Here is a 16,090-nt window from a genome sequence, read left to right as displayed (position 1 = left end):
TATGGTTTTTACAACAAATAAAACATTACAAAAAACATGATATATGGTTATCACAAATTAACCCTTGTTTAACCATTGTTTTGTGGTAAAGCCATAGGTATTCAATACGTCAAAGAAAAAAAAATCCTTACTTTTACTTTACCCTAATAAAACCATTGTGTGTAGGCTATGTGTGCGTGTGTGTTCTGTAGGCTCAGGTTGTCGTCCGGTAGGCTGCGCTATGCTCGCGCCCGCAGGAGTCGCTCTTCCCCCAGCCGTGCGCGCGCTTACCGGGTCCCACGCCGAGCGCGTGTATGTGTGTGTGTGTATGAGAGTGCGCGTGTGTGAAAGCTGGAGCACATTGCTGTTGCGGGAGCCACGGCGAGACGGTCGGACTATCGATGCGAGGTCGGACACGAGTGCTCGCGCTAACTTCTCATGGATACGGCAAAGTAACGCGCGGACGCGTATCGCACACACCCGAACGGATTTATTACGCACGAGGATAGGTAAGGAAAACGAACTTGTATACGATGTGATCTTTGATGAACTCACTGCAATGGGGGGCGAAAGTTGATGGGTGGCAGGTTGCATTGAGGGGTAGCAGGTTGTACCGCAGTAAAGGCATGCACAGCGTTGGGTGTTTCGGTCATTGGGGTTTTCAGACCCCTGTGTAATGCACCATATGGGTAATTTTTAATTAGGCATGCGATGCATAATGTGAAGCAGAGATACGGTAGCGGGCTGACTTGGTCACAAGGGATAAGATACGGATGTAAATCTGCGCACAGTGAAGATGTGCAAGCAGGAGAGAAAGTTGTTGAAGGTGTGGGATATATAATTATTGCATGCATGGTGCAATGAAAAGGAATTGCCTTTTTATGTGGTCCCGAGCATCCACGGATGGGCTGTAAATTTACAGTCTACCCCTGATGTGTGTGTGCGTGTGTGTGTGTGTGTGCGTACGTACGTGTGCGTGCGTGCATGTTCATGAAAGTCTCTATGAATTCTCTAGGGGCTCAGTGCATCTTTTAATTAAAACCCATGGAGCACACACACTAGACACAGCGAAGCCCCTACGCGCAGAGGGTTCATGGTGTGTAGTCTGTGTGTGTGTGTGTGTGTGCTTCAAGTATTAATGTGCTGAATTCACTTTTTTCCTTCCATCCTCATAAGATTGGCTTCACACTGCTCTGCGCTCGGATGATGTTGGCGTGCTTCGCACATCAATGGGACACACACACTCGGTGTGAACTGCGACACTGCCCGCGTTAGGCGAATACAAAGTGATATAGGGTCAACTGGCCAAACACGCCAATGCATGCACACACGGGTACATACATAGTGCCACAGGCACAGTCGCACATATATGTACAGTACTCAGTGTATGCATGCACACACCCAAAAGTGCATTGCAAATTATTGACAAGTAATTAAATGTAAAGCACTACATCTGAGAAGAAATCCAAACCTTCCTTGACTTGAAATGTAAAGGATAATTTTACCACTCAGTGTATAACACACTTTTATAGGTGGTTTTACTCATTGGCAAGATTAGATCAGATGTAATATGATTTTGCAGCCTTGGGTTTCTTTAGAGCTGGGAAAAAGCTAAGATGTGTGGGGGAAAAACAATATGTTTTATTGGTGTATGAAGAAATTTGTGATCCAAGAGCCATTGAGGTTCAACAGACGGTGATATATACAGTTTAATGACCAAAGTGGATGCACAGAAATCGGTGAAGTTAAATTAATGTTTGCTTAAACAATTAAAAAACCCAGAACTGACACAAGAGAAATGATGCGTCGCTTACAGTTAAAGCAATAGTTCAATAAAAATCATCACTTCCACAGCTTTGTGGCCATCAAACACATTTTTAGCAGAACAGCTAAGCAGACTTACATTTTAGGTTGTTCTTCTCACCAAATCATGAAATTACTCTATATCCCTGCTGAAAAATCTAGCAAAGACCAGCATAAGCTGGTTTTAGCTGGTTTAAGGTGGCAGTAGCTGGTCTAAGCAGGTCCTCCTGGCAAAGCTGGTCAAGCTGGTGGGTCAGCTGGTCTTCCAGAATGACCAGCTAGATCAGCTTAAAAAGTGACCAAAACACAGCTAGACCAGCTAAAACCAAGCTGGGAGACCAGCTTAAACCAGCTGGTCTTAGCTGGATTTTTCAGTAGGGATGGCATAGTTTCAGCACACAAGTTGTATAAAATAACTCACTTGTGTTTTTTAGCTCATGTCTACAGTGATTTTTAGACAGCCCCGCTTTCATTGCATGGAAAAGCACAGCTCGGAAAATTTCCATCTGTGTTTTCATCCGCCTGGTCGATATCAGTCTGCCACTAGTTAATATGACTCAGTCGTATGTTTTAATGCATTTTTTTACAATGGTTATTGGATAGCGCAGCAAAGTGATGCCTTCAAGCGCTGCTAATGCACGGATGATAAAACGTCAACCTGAACAGGAAACACAACCTGAGAAAGGTTAGACAAAATGCATGTGAATGAGAGAAAGTGATGGGGGTGGGTGTGTCTGTGAAAGGGTAGAGTAACACACACACACACACACTTTTGTCTGTCTCCAAACAGCTGTCTGTTCGGTTACATGATATGTTTTTTTGAAAACATTTCTTTCTGGTCCACCTGTTCAGTGTCATTTGTCCTTGTATGTATTCATCCATGTTGTGTGTGTATGCGGGTGGAATGACCTCCACGCCGCTGATCAATGCCGATGTAGTCCCCTAGAAACGGAGGGATGTGGCCCAGTGCGGGGGGACCCTTCCCCCCATCTGTTCCCAGCGCAGTCCCGCGTCTGTCTGTGTGTGTGTGGATGAGTGGAATCTCAGCATCTGTCTTTGCCAAATGCCAGGGCTCAGTGGATGCCTGCACCCCTCTCGGTGTATTTGTATGTGCGTGAGAGTTGCGTGTGGGGGGATGGAGTCCTGATGTGCCGTTGTTGCGTCTCCCAGTGTTTGTGCCATTGTTTGTGTGCGTCTGTGTGTGCGCGAGTGCTTTTGTTCGCCGTTTGTGCTGGAATGTTCTTCATTGCTGTGTTAACGGCAGAGACCCCCTCAGATCCTCTCGTGCACCCCGCGGCCCCTCTCAACAAAGTTTTCTCTTGTTTTTCACTCTAATTTGTTTTGTCTTGGTCTTTGTAATGTCTCTTTTTATATAATTTCTGTGAGAAGACTGAAAGGAAGAGAGCGATTGGTGGATGGAGGGCACTTTGTTTCTGTGTGAGGTCGGGCCCCGTTTTGCAGGGTAGGAGCCACACGTATAAACAAATGTCAGATACCAGACGCTCTGCGGCTGTGTCTCCAAATTTAGTAAGCTGTCTACCTATACAACTTTTTTGTGAATCATGTTTGAAATTGGTACCATGGCAGTGATACTTTCATATGGGTGATTGTCACAAAATCCAGATTTAGAAAGTGTCCAGCATCAGAATTTGTAAAAAGCCTTTGAAGCCAATTTTTTTTGCACATATAAGATTAAGGTCTCAACTTACTATTAAAGGATTTAAAAATATTTCCTATAGAATTATTTAAATTTTTTAGATTATCATTATCAAAAATGATCATCACCGCAACATGATATTACATAAAATATATGCATGTTTCGGTAATGAGAACTAAAAAGTTGTCTAGGTACTACGACAAACAAAATTTCAACTTTTATCTGGAGAGAAACAATAAGAACTGCTTACCTGGTAGCCATCTTGAGCGTCACAGTCAATTATGTCCCTTCAAACATTTTTTTTTTTTAAATGTTAGTTCCTTGAGGGCTTAAATAATGATTGAAAATTGTTGCTGAGGATGAGAAAATTGGTCTTGGACATATTTATATTCCTTACGTTTACGTTTATTTTAGTAGGGACAGATACAAAGAAGAGACATAAATACACTGTAAACAGTCATTTGATGTATGTATCATAGTGTTTTTAGCCGAAGCTAGTTTACAACACTTGTCCTTATTATTGTCTTACCAATGATCACCAAATACCACATGTTTCTTTACTGTAAATGTTTCTAGTATAACATGCACTAAAGCTTTTTATTTTTTAGATTTTTTAATTATAAATATTTCCATGTCAAAGAACCCAAATCCAGTCATGGACACGTTGCGGTAATGAAAATTTTCCCCTTAAATGTGGAAAAAAACAACAAAATTGGTTTGTATGATGTCATTTGAAATCATGTGCAAAATAGTAGATGAAGAGATGTTTGTGACTTTATGTTTCTTATTTTGATACTGTTACTTTGCATTTACTTTTTTTATCAAAATATTTAATGACACCTCATAAGTCTAATTTCGAGAGAATCATATATACATTTATATTTATGCATTTATCAGTCCAAAGTGATGATATGCATTTTTATCAGTATGTGTGTTCCTGGGTTCAAACCCATGAGCTTTTGCGCTGCTACCACTGAGCTAAGCGTTCTGTATTTTAATACCGTAGTATGTAATGATTACATTATTCATTTACATACACGGTGATCTTAAAAGGTTTATATGGTGTTGTCTAGGTAGGCAGCCTAACAAGGTTATAAAACGCAGCCCTGGCATCTCTGAGCTTATTGTCGTACCTTGTTTGGAAAAAAGTGACGTCTTTTTCTTCTGTCTGTCATTCGTTTTCTATTTCGCAGTGATCACAGCAGCTAATTAACAATGTTATAATTATTCAGGTGATAAAGCTTTGAGTCAAGAACAATTGCTTAAGGGAGCGTCAGTTTAATGAGCGCTGATGCTCCTGCAAAGCTGACTCATTTCACTGTGTGCTATTTGCTTCCTGAAAAAACGTAACAAAAAAGTATGAGTCTTTCAGAGTGAGTCAAAATCATTGAGAGAGAGAGAGAGAATAAGAGAGAGAAGAAAGAGAGAGAGAGAGAGTTCCAATTTGGTCCAATCTGGTCAGCTGGTTCATGGTTGAAAGCTGAGCATGTGATTTTAGGCTAAGAATACATCTTTGAACTGCACATACAATAACACAAACACAATGTAACTATGTGTGTGTGTGTGTGTGTGTGTGTGTGTGGGTTGGTGAATGATGTGCTTTGAGCACAAGCTGTCGATTTGGTGTATCTGTCTCGCCGGCAAGCCTGATGTGTATTGATCTATCATGCCACCCTTAGTGCCAACCACACACGCACACATTCAGAGTAACTATAGTATCTTCAGTTCTTGCAGCGGTTTGTGGTTCTTTTTCCAGACAAAGTTTTCGACTGTTGTCAGTCAATAGTCACTTGAATCATTTACACTCTCCAACCTTGGCTAATCTCACGTAATTGCAAAATTTTTATAAAAGAAGACAAAACGTTTCATTTTAAAGCAACTTTGTTTTAATGTATTTTTTGATTTTGTCCATCAGACAAAAGATCTCAATAGTGCATTTACACAGTCTTACGCCGATTATGGTTATAATGTGTAAGGTCATGTAAAAGTGTAAGACTGAGTGCGTTTACAAGCACAGAATAAGCTGATAACTATTAAAAATCTGTTTATTATAGAAAACTGTTTTCATGCGTTTACATGCAAATCAATAAACCGGCTATGCAGACAACTGCGTTTACATGGGAAGAATTATCAGTTTTCTCGCAGGCAGTGACGTCACCACCTATAGTACACAATAGTTGATCAAAAAGTCAACGACATGTCTTAAGCTGTACTGTTGTATCTCTCCTCGTGTCTGCAGAACCTGTAAATGTAAAATGAGCTTTTATTTTCACAGTTTCTCTGCCAACTGCTTTAGTCGAGCGGAGACTTTTATGCGTTACCTTGTGCTTACTTCTGCGTGTGACGTTTATCTTTCATACGCGGAGACATGCGCACATGAACAAAACCGTGAGAAAGCAGGTTAAGGTGTTTACATGCCACGCGAAATCGGCGTAATGAGCAAAAAACTACCTGTTCCGATCGTTTTTTGCTTACGCTGTTTATGGGCTTTCCCCAGATTAAAGAAAACCGCTTTACGCGTTTACATGACCCCACGTGTTATCAGTTTATTAAGCATAATCGGCGTAAGACTGTGCATGTAAACGCACTCATTGTTTTTTTTATCGGCCCATAAACGACTTAAGCAAAACTGACTCGCTCATTACCCCAATTGCGTGTTGCATTGTAAATGCCTTAACAGGCTTTCTCCTTGTTTTGTTTATGTGCGCATGTCTCCACGTGTAAAAGATAAACATCACAAACAGAAGCAAGTGTAAAGTTATCTAATACAATTTCAATTAGTCTGTTTTTTATGTGTATGCTAATGTACACGCACGGCCGAACGCACGGCCTTGCAAAGCATATTTTATTGTATTAGACATTTGAAGTATGCACATTTTGACAAAATGCAATGCATCTTGTGGGCTACATACTACATTCCCCTATAGGCGCATGTGCGAACTGCGCATACAATGTACGTGGGATTTCAAAAATCCAACGGTGTGTGTACGCTGATGACAAAAATGTATTTTTTTTAGTGTTAGGTGTAGTGTTATTGTATTGTGTGTGTTTGTTCATTACCTCAAGTGGTTTATTGTTGCTTTTTTGTTTGTGTTGTGTGTGTGTGTGTGTATATTCATACTTTTTACTTGTTGTCTATTTGTGTGTGTTTGTCATACCTGCGAGGTTCGGTACGCGATGACGTGTCTGCTCATTAAAGTGTTTAAACTGAATAACTGTCTTGAGTTTCAAAGATCAAATCTTTGTGTACACATGTTTATGTCCTTCATGTATGGAGAATGGGTGTTTATGTTGGGGGGTTGAGGATCGGTGTTAGACCAGAATGACTCTGGCTGTGCGTTTCGGTTGGGTAACTACTGTACAGCCTACTTTAGGGACACATCTGTCCTTATAAGTTAGGTAAATCTGACATCCACCGAAGTAAAAATGACCCTGACCCTTAAGAAATATGTTTGTAAGCTTATGTAATCAGAATGATTCAGTCATGAATAAACCTGTTCATTTAGAGTGTTGGTTTAGGCTTAGTCTGTAGTCATTATAATAATCTAATACAAGTCTATGGCATGTCTTTATTTTTAGATAACTATAAGTAAACATGAGTTTGTCTGCAGTCTTGTTTAGTGAGTTTTTACAAGATGTAATTATTTTGGACTGTTTTATTTCAGCAGTACAGTACACTAAAAACTCACAAATTGAAAAACACTACGAATAGAAGATGTTTAATGATTGGAAGAAGATAAAATAAAGCTTTCTCTTTTTTTACTGCAGAGGCATTCAGTCTTTTTATAAGTGTCTGTAAATGTGTATTCAGATTTTATGAGATGTGAAGGTGAGGAAAACAAACCCTTAGGAAACCCTTTTTTTTTGGCAGATCATGATGCATTTTTGAAAGCCCACATGAGGAAATAATGTATTTACTATAGTAAACTGTACTGTATATGATAGTTACACTTTGTTAATACATGCTATAGTATTCTGTATAGCGATTTGATAAACTATAGTAAACACCAGTATGCTTCTATATTTACTATAGTAAGGTTCAATAACAAGTATATAAGATTTAAAGTTTTTACCATAGTTTAATATACTAATTTCAGTCAGAGGTAGTGCTGAGCAGTCGATGCACTTTTATAAGTATTTTACTGACAGACGCGAACGCGCGCGCACACGCGTACGCACACATGCGCTGCATGCTCATACCATTTACAAATACCACAAACGTCCTTAATGTTCACTAAACACATGACTACCGCGAAATTGTATTTAGAAACCGTTTTAAGTCTTACCTTGAAAATCATTATCATGTGCTCCCGCTGTTTAAGGGTTAATTCTCGGGCAGTGCGCGCATGCGCGGATAACAATCGCTTCACGTGTGGATGAACAGGTAAGAATTTGATTTAATTATAGATGTTTCACGCGGTCAGTACGATTTTATTCGCAGTATGTTGTTGATATAAACTGAGGGTGATGTTTCCTTTGGTTTAAAGCGGTTTAAACGTAGAGGCATTTGGTGCGCAATTGATGTCCTAGTGGAATGGGTTTTATATTGGTAGACCAAATCATGTAACTACATTTTTGATGAAATTCACATCTCAGCTGCACTGAACAGACGTTTACATGTCTTGAAGACAGCTGGATACTGAACTTCAGTCTCTTATCTGTTTGATTCATGCTGTTGGATGTGACGCGCGTGCGCAACATGCGGTCTAGGATTGCCTGAAGGATCTGCTTGTTTATGTCCTGAAATTATAGCGTGTATATATCCCCCCCCCCCAAAAAAAAACTATATTTTAGTGTTTTCTATGGTAAAGAAAGTTTAGTATATTTGAATTGCTACACTTTGTTAATTCAAACTGCAGAAATCTGAAGTATGTAAGAAAATAGAGTAATTGTTGTATATACAGTAGTATGCATTAAATCCCTATAGTGTCTGGAAATGTCACTAACGTTACTATAGTATACTACAGTATTTTTTCATTCATGTTTCACTAAGCAGGTTTTGTATGCACACCTGTTGAGCTTTCTGAAAAGGGAAAGTCGTGCAAACAGACAGATGAATTGAAAATTGTAGGACAGTCAGTCACCCCTTTTGAAATATGAGACTGTGTCTGCCTCTGTCTGAATTTTCATTGCTGTAATGTTTGTTGAAAGAATAAATCTGTCTCCTCGCAAGAACAAATGTTACTTTGACACTCATCAAATATTCATAAAAAAGTTTTGTGCCTGTAACTGTGCCAAATGAGGAAAAGCATTATGAACATTAACATAATTAGACAGAATTCATTCTTTTATTTGGCAATAAATTCATTAATGGACTGGCAACAGGTTTAGCCAGATCATCTACCCATCATTTCCGTGCATCAATTCGAGTCAATGTGATAATCCTCTTGGATAGCCAATGTATAGTTACACCATCTCTTTTATTGAATTATAGGATGTTGTGTTTTAGGGTTGACCTATTATTTGACCAGCCACTTGAGCTTCACCTATGTCTTTACACATTTTCGGTTCTCCGCTAGTAATGCTTTTTCAAGATGGCGGTGACTAGGGATGCTAAACAATTAATCGTGATTATTCGTTAGCAGAATAAAAGTTTTTGTTTACATCATATATGTGTGTGAACTGCGTATAATAAATTTGTATAAATAAATGTACACACATGCATGTATATGTTTTAGAAATGTTTACATGTGTATATACATTTGTATATTTATATATAATTTATATTATATATAAATATACATACTTAATATATAATTTTTTTCTTCTTAAAATTATAAATGAATGTGTTCATATTTATATATATACATATTTATTATACACAGTTTACACACATATGTGATGTAAACAAAAACTTTTATTCTGCTAACGATTAATCACGATTAATTGTTTAGCATCCCTAGCGGTGACTATTGGCTTCAAAAAAGCTCTTCACAAACCTATATGTGACGTCATGGACACTACGTCTATTTTTTACAGTTTATGACATAGACACAGAGCAATTTATGATCTCCATCTCAAGTGTGTAGGCCGCGTATGTATACTGTCTCTATCATACTTAGCTTTTTAGGTCTCTCCCTCACTTTCACTCTCTCTCAGTGTGGGCTTGTCTGTCTTTGATGAATCACTTATTGAAAGACAGTGGAGGGCTCGAGCAGGCAGTAGTAGTTGAGCTCAGAGCAGGTGGATAATCAGTCCCTGAGGGTTCGAGCTGTGAAGACTGTAGCACCATCTCTGATAGCGGTAATTACCCGTACCGTATATTCCCACGGCACGGCAGAAGACAACACACACCGTGAACAAACTCACAGCGACATGCACTTGCTCCTGGAGCGATGAAAGGAAGAGGGATTGTTCGGAAAGCAAATAATACAACACACCTGCTCCATTATTGCGACAAAGGAACTCGCAAGCTTCATTGTTCTGCATGCACAGAGAGCAGTCGACTGGGTTGGGTCCTATTGAAGAGATATATACCCAGAGGTGGACTTTAAAGGAATAGATCATCCAAATATGAAAATGTCATCATTTATATCGCCTTATTCAAAATGTTGACATGAAAACTCTTTTTACCGTAAAATGGAAAAAGTTTTCTGAAATAAATGTTTTTTTTTTTTTTGCAGTACTTTTTTTAAAGGTTGACAGCCATAGATCACAATCCATTTTCACTGTATAGAGTAACATGGACTACCAAAGCTTTCTTACGCTCTATAGAAAATAACCCAGGTTTCAGATTTTATTTTTGGGTGAACCCTCCCTTTAACTCTGCTTGTATGTCTGTTTGCGTGCACCTTTGTATGTCTACATTTCGTGTGTGTGTGTGTGTGTGTGTGTGTGTGTGTGTGTGTGTGTGTGTGTGTGTGTGTGTGTGTGTAAAAGCTTTTACAAAGGCCGCAGGAGTTAAGCCCCATTCAAAGGAGTCTGATTTCTAGTACAGGATGTTTTGAGTGTTTGTAGACAAGAGGCCAAAAGAAACCAGAAAATTGGGAAATGAAACCCTAAACCTGGAGCTTTGAGTACTTGATGATGTCAGCAGGTCTATTGAGAGTCTGCCTGTTGGATTTTGTCCGCCATAATCTCAGGAGAGGTTCAGGCAGGTCAGATTCACTTTAATGGAGGTGCTGTCAATCTTTTTGTCCTTTAATATAACAGCAAGTCTTTTCAAAAGCAGATTGTGGGAGCACAGACCAAACAGACCATCAGAAACCGATTAACACGTCGGTACATGACTTCTTAAAGCTCAGGTTTTAAAATACAAAGCGTTGGCGCTGAGAGCTGCCTCGCTGATCTGTAATAGACCTTGGTATATTACGGAAATCTGTAAGAGGGACAAGTGTAGCCCACTTAAAATGTCTTCACATGAGTCATTAGGACATCCTTGCTGTTGCTGTTCAGCCTTGTGTTCATTTATGTAACTGCCAAAGCAAATTTTCATAATCCTGCTTTTTCGCCTCTGCAGGGTGAATGGGATTATTTGCGTTTTTTCAAATGAATTATTTAGTGGGTGATAATTTGGTCAAGAATGGCTTTCAGCTCTGCACGTCTTCACGGGCGTTCGCGTGAAGACCCCCGGGAAGCTGTGATAGACCCGCGGCCGTGTTGTGAGATGAAAAGCAGATGGTTGGAGAGTCCGCCCGGGGATCTGATGAAGCGAGAGATAAAAAGTGAAAGAGCAGGACTTGTTGCCTGAAGCCACTGTTTTGAAACATGGCCGCAATACAGAATCGCTGTGATGGGCACTCAATGGTTCAGATTTAAGCTCCAGACATTTTCCCTGGATAATCGCCTGTCCTTTCATAGATCACGGCCCAAGGTAATTACAACACAAGCTGTAGTGAATGCGTGGAACATAAACCTGCGGGCGAAACGCTCCTGTGCTTAACCAGCTGTACAATAGGACTGGAAATGTGTTGAGCGGTGAAGATTTTACTTTGCTAGGTGGTGGTGTTAGGTACAGGTAGTTGTTTACATGGCAGTTTAATGCGTTAATATTACATAATTTATAATATAATTTATTTAGGATGAGGCTTAAAGGGATAGTTCACCCAAAAATGAAATTTTTGTCATGATTTACTTTCGCTCATGTTGTTAAAACCTGTATAAATTTACTACGAAATTAACTTTTTTGTAGGTAGCACTGGTGTACCTAAAAGTTAGGGGCACCAGAAAAAGAATTTAGGAGCATCCATTAGAAAATTTATAGGAGCATCACTTCATCTTCCTGAAGATTAAAAGCTTGAACAGTCAAACTTGTTCTTAAATTATTTGAAACACATTTGACTTGTGGTTGGCTCATTTTTAAACAAGCTTTTATGCCTAAAATGTGTTTCATTTGGCCTTATTTAACGCTATTTTAAATAATGTATTTTAAATTCATTTTTTATTTTCACAAAATTTCTGGATTTTCAATTTTCATTTTCTTTAATGGTTAATTACATTTTACTCATCAAACAGCATGCTAAATAAACGGAATAAAATATAATAATTTATATTTATATTTCTAAAATAATCAAATAAAAGCAAAAAAAATCATCAAAACGAAAATTGCATTCAAATTTTTTTTGTCAAATGCTGCATAACAAAACTTTGTTTCAATTAAAAATGAAAGTACAAATATTTTGAGTATGATTACTTGAAAAATAAAACAAAATAATAAAATAATTTGTATTATTTTAAAAGTAGATTTTACTATACACAATAGTGAAAAGCAATTCCTGCACACTATCTGTTTGCTGAAAAATTTAATAAATGTTGCAACGTTTCAATCTATTGATCTTCCTCAAGCAACTAGTAGTAGTTGCCTGAGGAAGATCAATAGATCGAAACGTTGCAACATTTATTACATTTTTTTTCATCAAGCAGATAGTGTGTGGGAATTGCTTTTCATGTATGCTATGAGACTTTTTGTCTTCCTATCCCACGCCACCTATCTATTCACTTCAGGTGTGTGACGCTAATTTGTTTGACTATACAAAATAGTAAAATATTTCTGTCAACTTCATTACATTCAAAGGACTTTAATTTTGATAGGTTGTAAGTGTGTATTTGACGATCGCATTTCTCAATGAAACAAACAATAAAATCAGTGTGAACTCTGACAGCAGCTCTTAACCTGATAAGGAACACTGTGCCGTACACGGCACACCCCCTCCCTTGCACGTGAGGCTGCATTACGTCATTGTAACTTTGAAGCATTAAATCTTCAAAATATACGGTCATGCGGCACATCGTTGTAAAGCTTAGACTTTCGGGATTCCATTAAGCGCACACAGAAAGCATAATATGATTTTTAGCAGTCATAAAACTGTAATCTAGTTGTTAGTTACCTGAACCGGGCGGCGCCGATTTAGGATATTTACTTACCTTCAAAATCTTTCCTTTATCCGCTTCGGTGAAATTGTCCAAAACAAATTGTTCATAAATCCCCAAAAGTCCAAGGAAATGGAATATCCAAGCCTTTTAATCCAAAACGATTTGTTCATCTCACAATCTTGAAGTTTCTGACCGAATTACGATATAAATAGTGTATACAATAAGTTCACTAACAGACATTCGTTCGAATCTCACTTTTCATTCATGATTTATAATGAATATATTCGGATGTCATGTTTATTGTGCAACGTCTGAGGAACAAATGCGCCCCCTTGTGGAATTTCAGCCGTTCCATAAGAGGCTACAGCAACACTATGTAGTTTTTTTTACCTTTAAATAATGTCTCTAAAATTATTTCAGTGATAGAACAACTTTTAACTGGACAAATTGTACTGTTGCTGCAACCTGAGCAGCCTCCAGGCTGCTACAAGCACACTGACGGTGGAGGGTAGGAAACACAGCCCCGCCCCTCCCCCTGCCTGCAGAAGAGTGTCTGATACCAGGCACTGTTGCGCTTTTCAACCACATGGGGGAGCTGTAAGTCATTTTTACATGGAAACTACATAGTGTTGCTTTAATATGAACTAAAAATAGCCCGAAACCGAGTCATACGTAATAAGTTTCATGAGTTTTTGAGACGTTCGCTAATTATTCCACAGTATATGTGAACGTTTCGTAAAGAAAATAAAACATGGTTGTACCACAACAATCATTTGCACTCGCACAAACGCTTCCAAATCTATTTTGAGGTCACGGCAATTAAATTTTTGTAGCATATGCGACCAAAATGGCTGCAATTTCGAGCCCCATCTTATCTTTTAGTTTGTGACCATTAGGTACAAATAAAAAAAGGATCAAATTTGTTTGTAAGCTATTTAATTTTTGGTTCTTTGGTGAAAATGTAGTGAAAATTTAGTTGTATAAAATGACTTTATAATATTATAAGATTACGTCCCACACATAAAAACAGATTTGTATGTACTACACAGGTGACTACATTTAAGTTTAATTGACTTACTTAAAATGACATTATAATATTCAAAGTGCATTTTCATAGATGTTATAGCTTACGTTATATTTTGTAACACTTTCACTTTTAATGTGCACCTATTTCATTGCTTTGTGTCCCTGATTGGCCAGCTAATCTATATGTTGTGATTGGTCTGAATACCTCTGACGTCAGCCGGAAATGTGACGCTCCTTACCATGTTTGAAAGATTCGCTCACAATGCAGTGCTAACAGGAGTTAACTTACAGGCTGTGAGTCAAAGCGGGAGGAATTATGATAATGTCGGTGTTGTCTATATCACCAATCCCAGGAAGTAAACTGTTGCCTACAATCTGTTGCCTACAAAGATTTACGTTGGAGACGATAACTCGCGGCATCGTTTACTTTGGGGTTCGTACCTTTTGTATATCGTTAACATGTACTAATACACATTTACACACCAAAAGAAATGTAAAAATGTGAATCAGACCATAGTTGCTCTTTAAACTACCACCACATAGAGGCAAATTGTGTGTTTTTCAGTTTTATCAGGAGGAAAAGTACATATGATTTCACATGAGTTCTCTCCAAAGTCTAACCTGATATGCTTTAATAGGCAGAACAGAGAAATTCGAGACAACCCATTTCTTATAATAACTCTGACTTTGCGCTAATAATGTCGTAAGGTAGCGATTGAAATTCGCCATGCCTCCTCGCTGAAAGCTAATGCTGTCGTGATGGGTGCTCCATTTAGCAAATAACACCTCTTGTAATGTTAAAGGCGTGCGAATTATTGAATTTACTCAAACTAGTCTTGAAAGGCCATTACGGAAATAAATATGTATGCAGAGACTGGTGCTGGAGTTCATAAATCGAAGTTGTCCGGCAGTGTCGGGTTGCACGCACACGCTGCATGTCGTCCATCACTTGTTGATGTGTTCCTAGGGGACAACTTGCAGCGCTTGGCCTATATTTACGGCCAGATCTGGATAAAACATTGCCGTCTGCCAAAGAGATTGAGAAGGACTTGAAAAAGTATTGCCGGTATGGAACAGACAAGCGTTTGTGCAGTACATAGGAAAGAAATGAGAAGGGAAAAGAGAGAGAGCGAGAGAAAATGTTGGGAAGTAGAACAAGCAGCTTCCTTTAAATAACTCTCACTTGCTGTGGTGCTGATGCGAGAGAGACTGTGAGTGTCTCTAATCTCTCAGCGAGAGAGGCAGACAGGATGGAGGTTTTAGTTTCGCCGGTGTGACATGCGGGGGTGGGCACAAGAAGAGCAGCTCTCAGCGGGTCCGCATGAGACGTCGGTCATGATGGTACAGAACGTGTACCGCCGCGGCGGCGACCATCAGCATCACGCTGATGTGACATGGGAGTCACGACACTTAAAATTACGAACAAATTGTGGATTCAAGAAAAAGAGAGAGAGAGATGATCTGGCGACTGTGGAGAAGTGCTCATAACAAGCCGGTTCTGAATGTAAAAGAGCAGAGCTGACAGAGGAAACGGCAAAGATGGTTCAACGTGGACTAACCAAGCAGTTTTTTTCATAATAGACTAAAAGTCCCACGTCTGCAGAAACCTGAAATTAGATATGCTGTGTCGTTTATATAGATTATAATAATTGTCCGACTGATGTAAATTTATCATGTAATACCAAACTAGATTACATTTTAGTGTCTTGGGTAGTTGCCAGGCCATTGATATGTTTGGTTTGATATGTCAAGTCTATTATAGTCTTGTCCCTCGATATGGGTTTCTATGTCGCTGTAAGCCTATAGGGTTTGAGTTCTGACTGTTTTATGGTCCGCCTGCTGAAAAAGTGAAAGTCAAACAGATTAGATTTGAGATATCATTCATGTTTTGGTACAAATAACAAGTTCACTGACGTTTCATCCATCTATCCATTATTTATTTATTAAACCTGTTGCCTGGTGGACATATAGTTGCTTTAGTTGTCTGGTTGATGTATAACTTTTCTGGTTGATATTTCAGTGGCCGGAAGAGGGCAAATACAGTCGTGTACCCTTCTCAAATCGCATTTTTCTCATCTGTTCTCATGTTTCTATTGTCTTGCTTGGCACTGCTCTTGGGAGAAGCATGCAATGGTTTTCAGCAAGGCATGGCAAATGGCCAATACGTCTCTGTTTCAAAAGGTTTCCACCATTACACAAATATCCCCGGAAAGTACAATGAACAAGTATTAATGTCATACCTCAATGGTGAGATTCAACTGTACTCTCTACATTTATGGTTGAATTGGTAGCTTGTCGTGGCCAGTCACTTGG

General features: G+C 38.9%; 1 protein-coding gene across 2 annotated transcripts in view; it reads left to right on the top strand.

Moving 5' to 3' along the window:
• Positions 1–323: 323 nt before the first annotated feature.
• Positions 324–16,090, top strand: part of fat3a (FAT atypical cadherin 3a) — a 197,747-nt gene continuing 181,980 nt past the window's right edge. Inside the window, exon 1 of one of the 2 annotated variants that reach the window (XM_065280499.1) lies at positions 324–488. Coding sequence is in view for 1 of the 2 variants with exons in the window: in XM_073815542.1 (XP_073671643.1) it covers positions 11,172–11,252 (81 nt within the window). In the remaining variant the exon portion in view is untranslated. Of the gene's footprint in view, positions 489–11,147; positions 11,253–16,090 lie in introns of those variants that run through there. The other variant, XM_073815542.1, reaches the window with a different exon arrangement.

The sequence above is a fragment of the Paramisgurnus dabryanus genome, chromosome 8 (genome assembly GCF_030506205.2).
Source record: "Paramisgurnus dabryanus chromosome 8, PD_genome_1.1, whole genome shotgun sequence".
Taxonomy (NCBI): domain Eukaryota; kingdom Metazoa; phylum Chordata; class Actinopteri; order Cypriniformes; family Cobitidae; genus Paramisgurnus; species Paramisgurnus dabryanus.
Note: the sequence above shows the minus strand (reverse complement) of the source record. Positions and strands in the feature narration are given on the sequence as shown.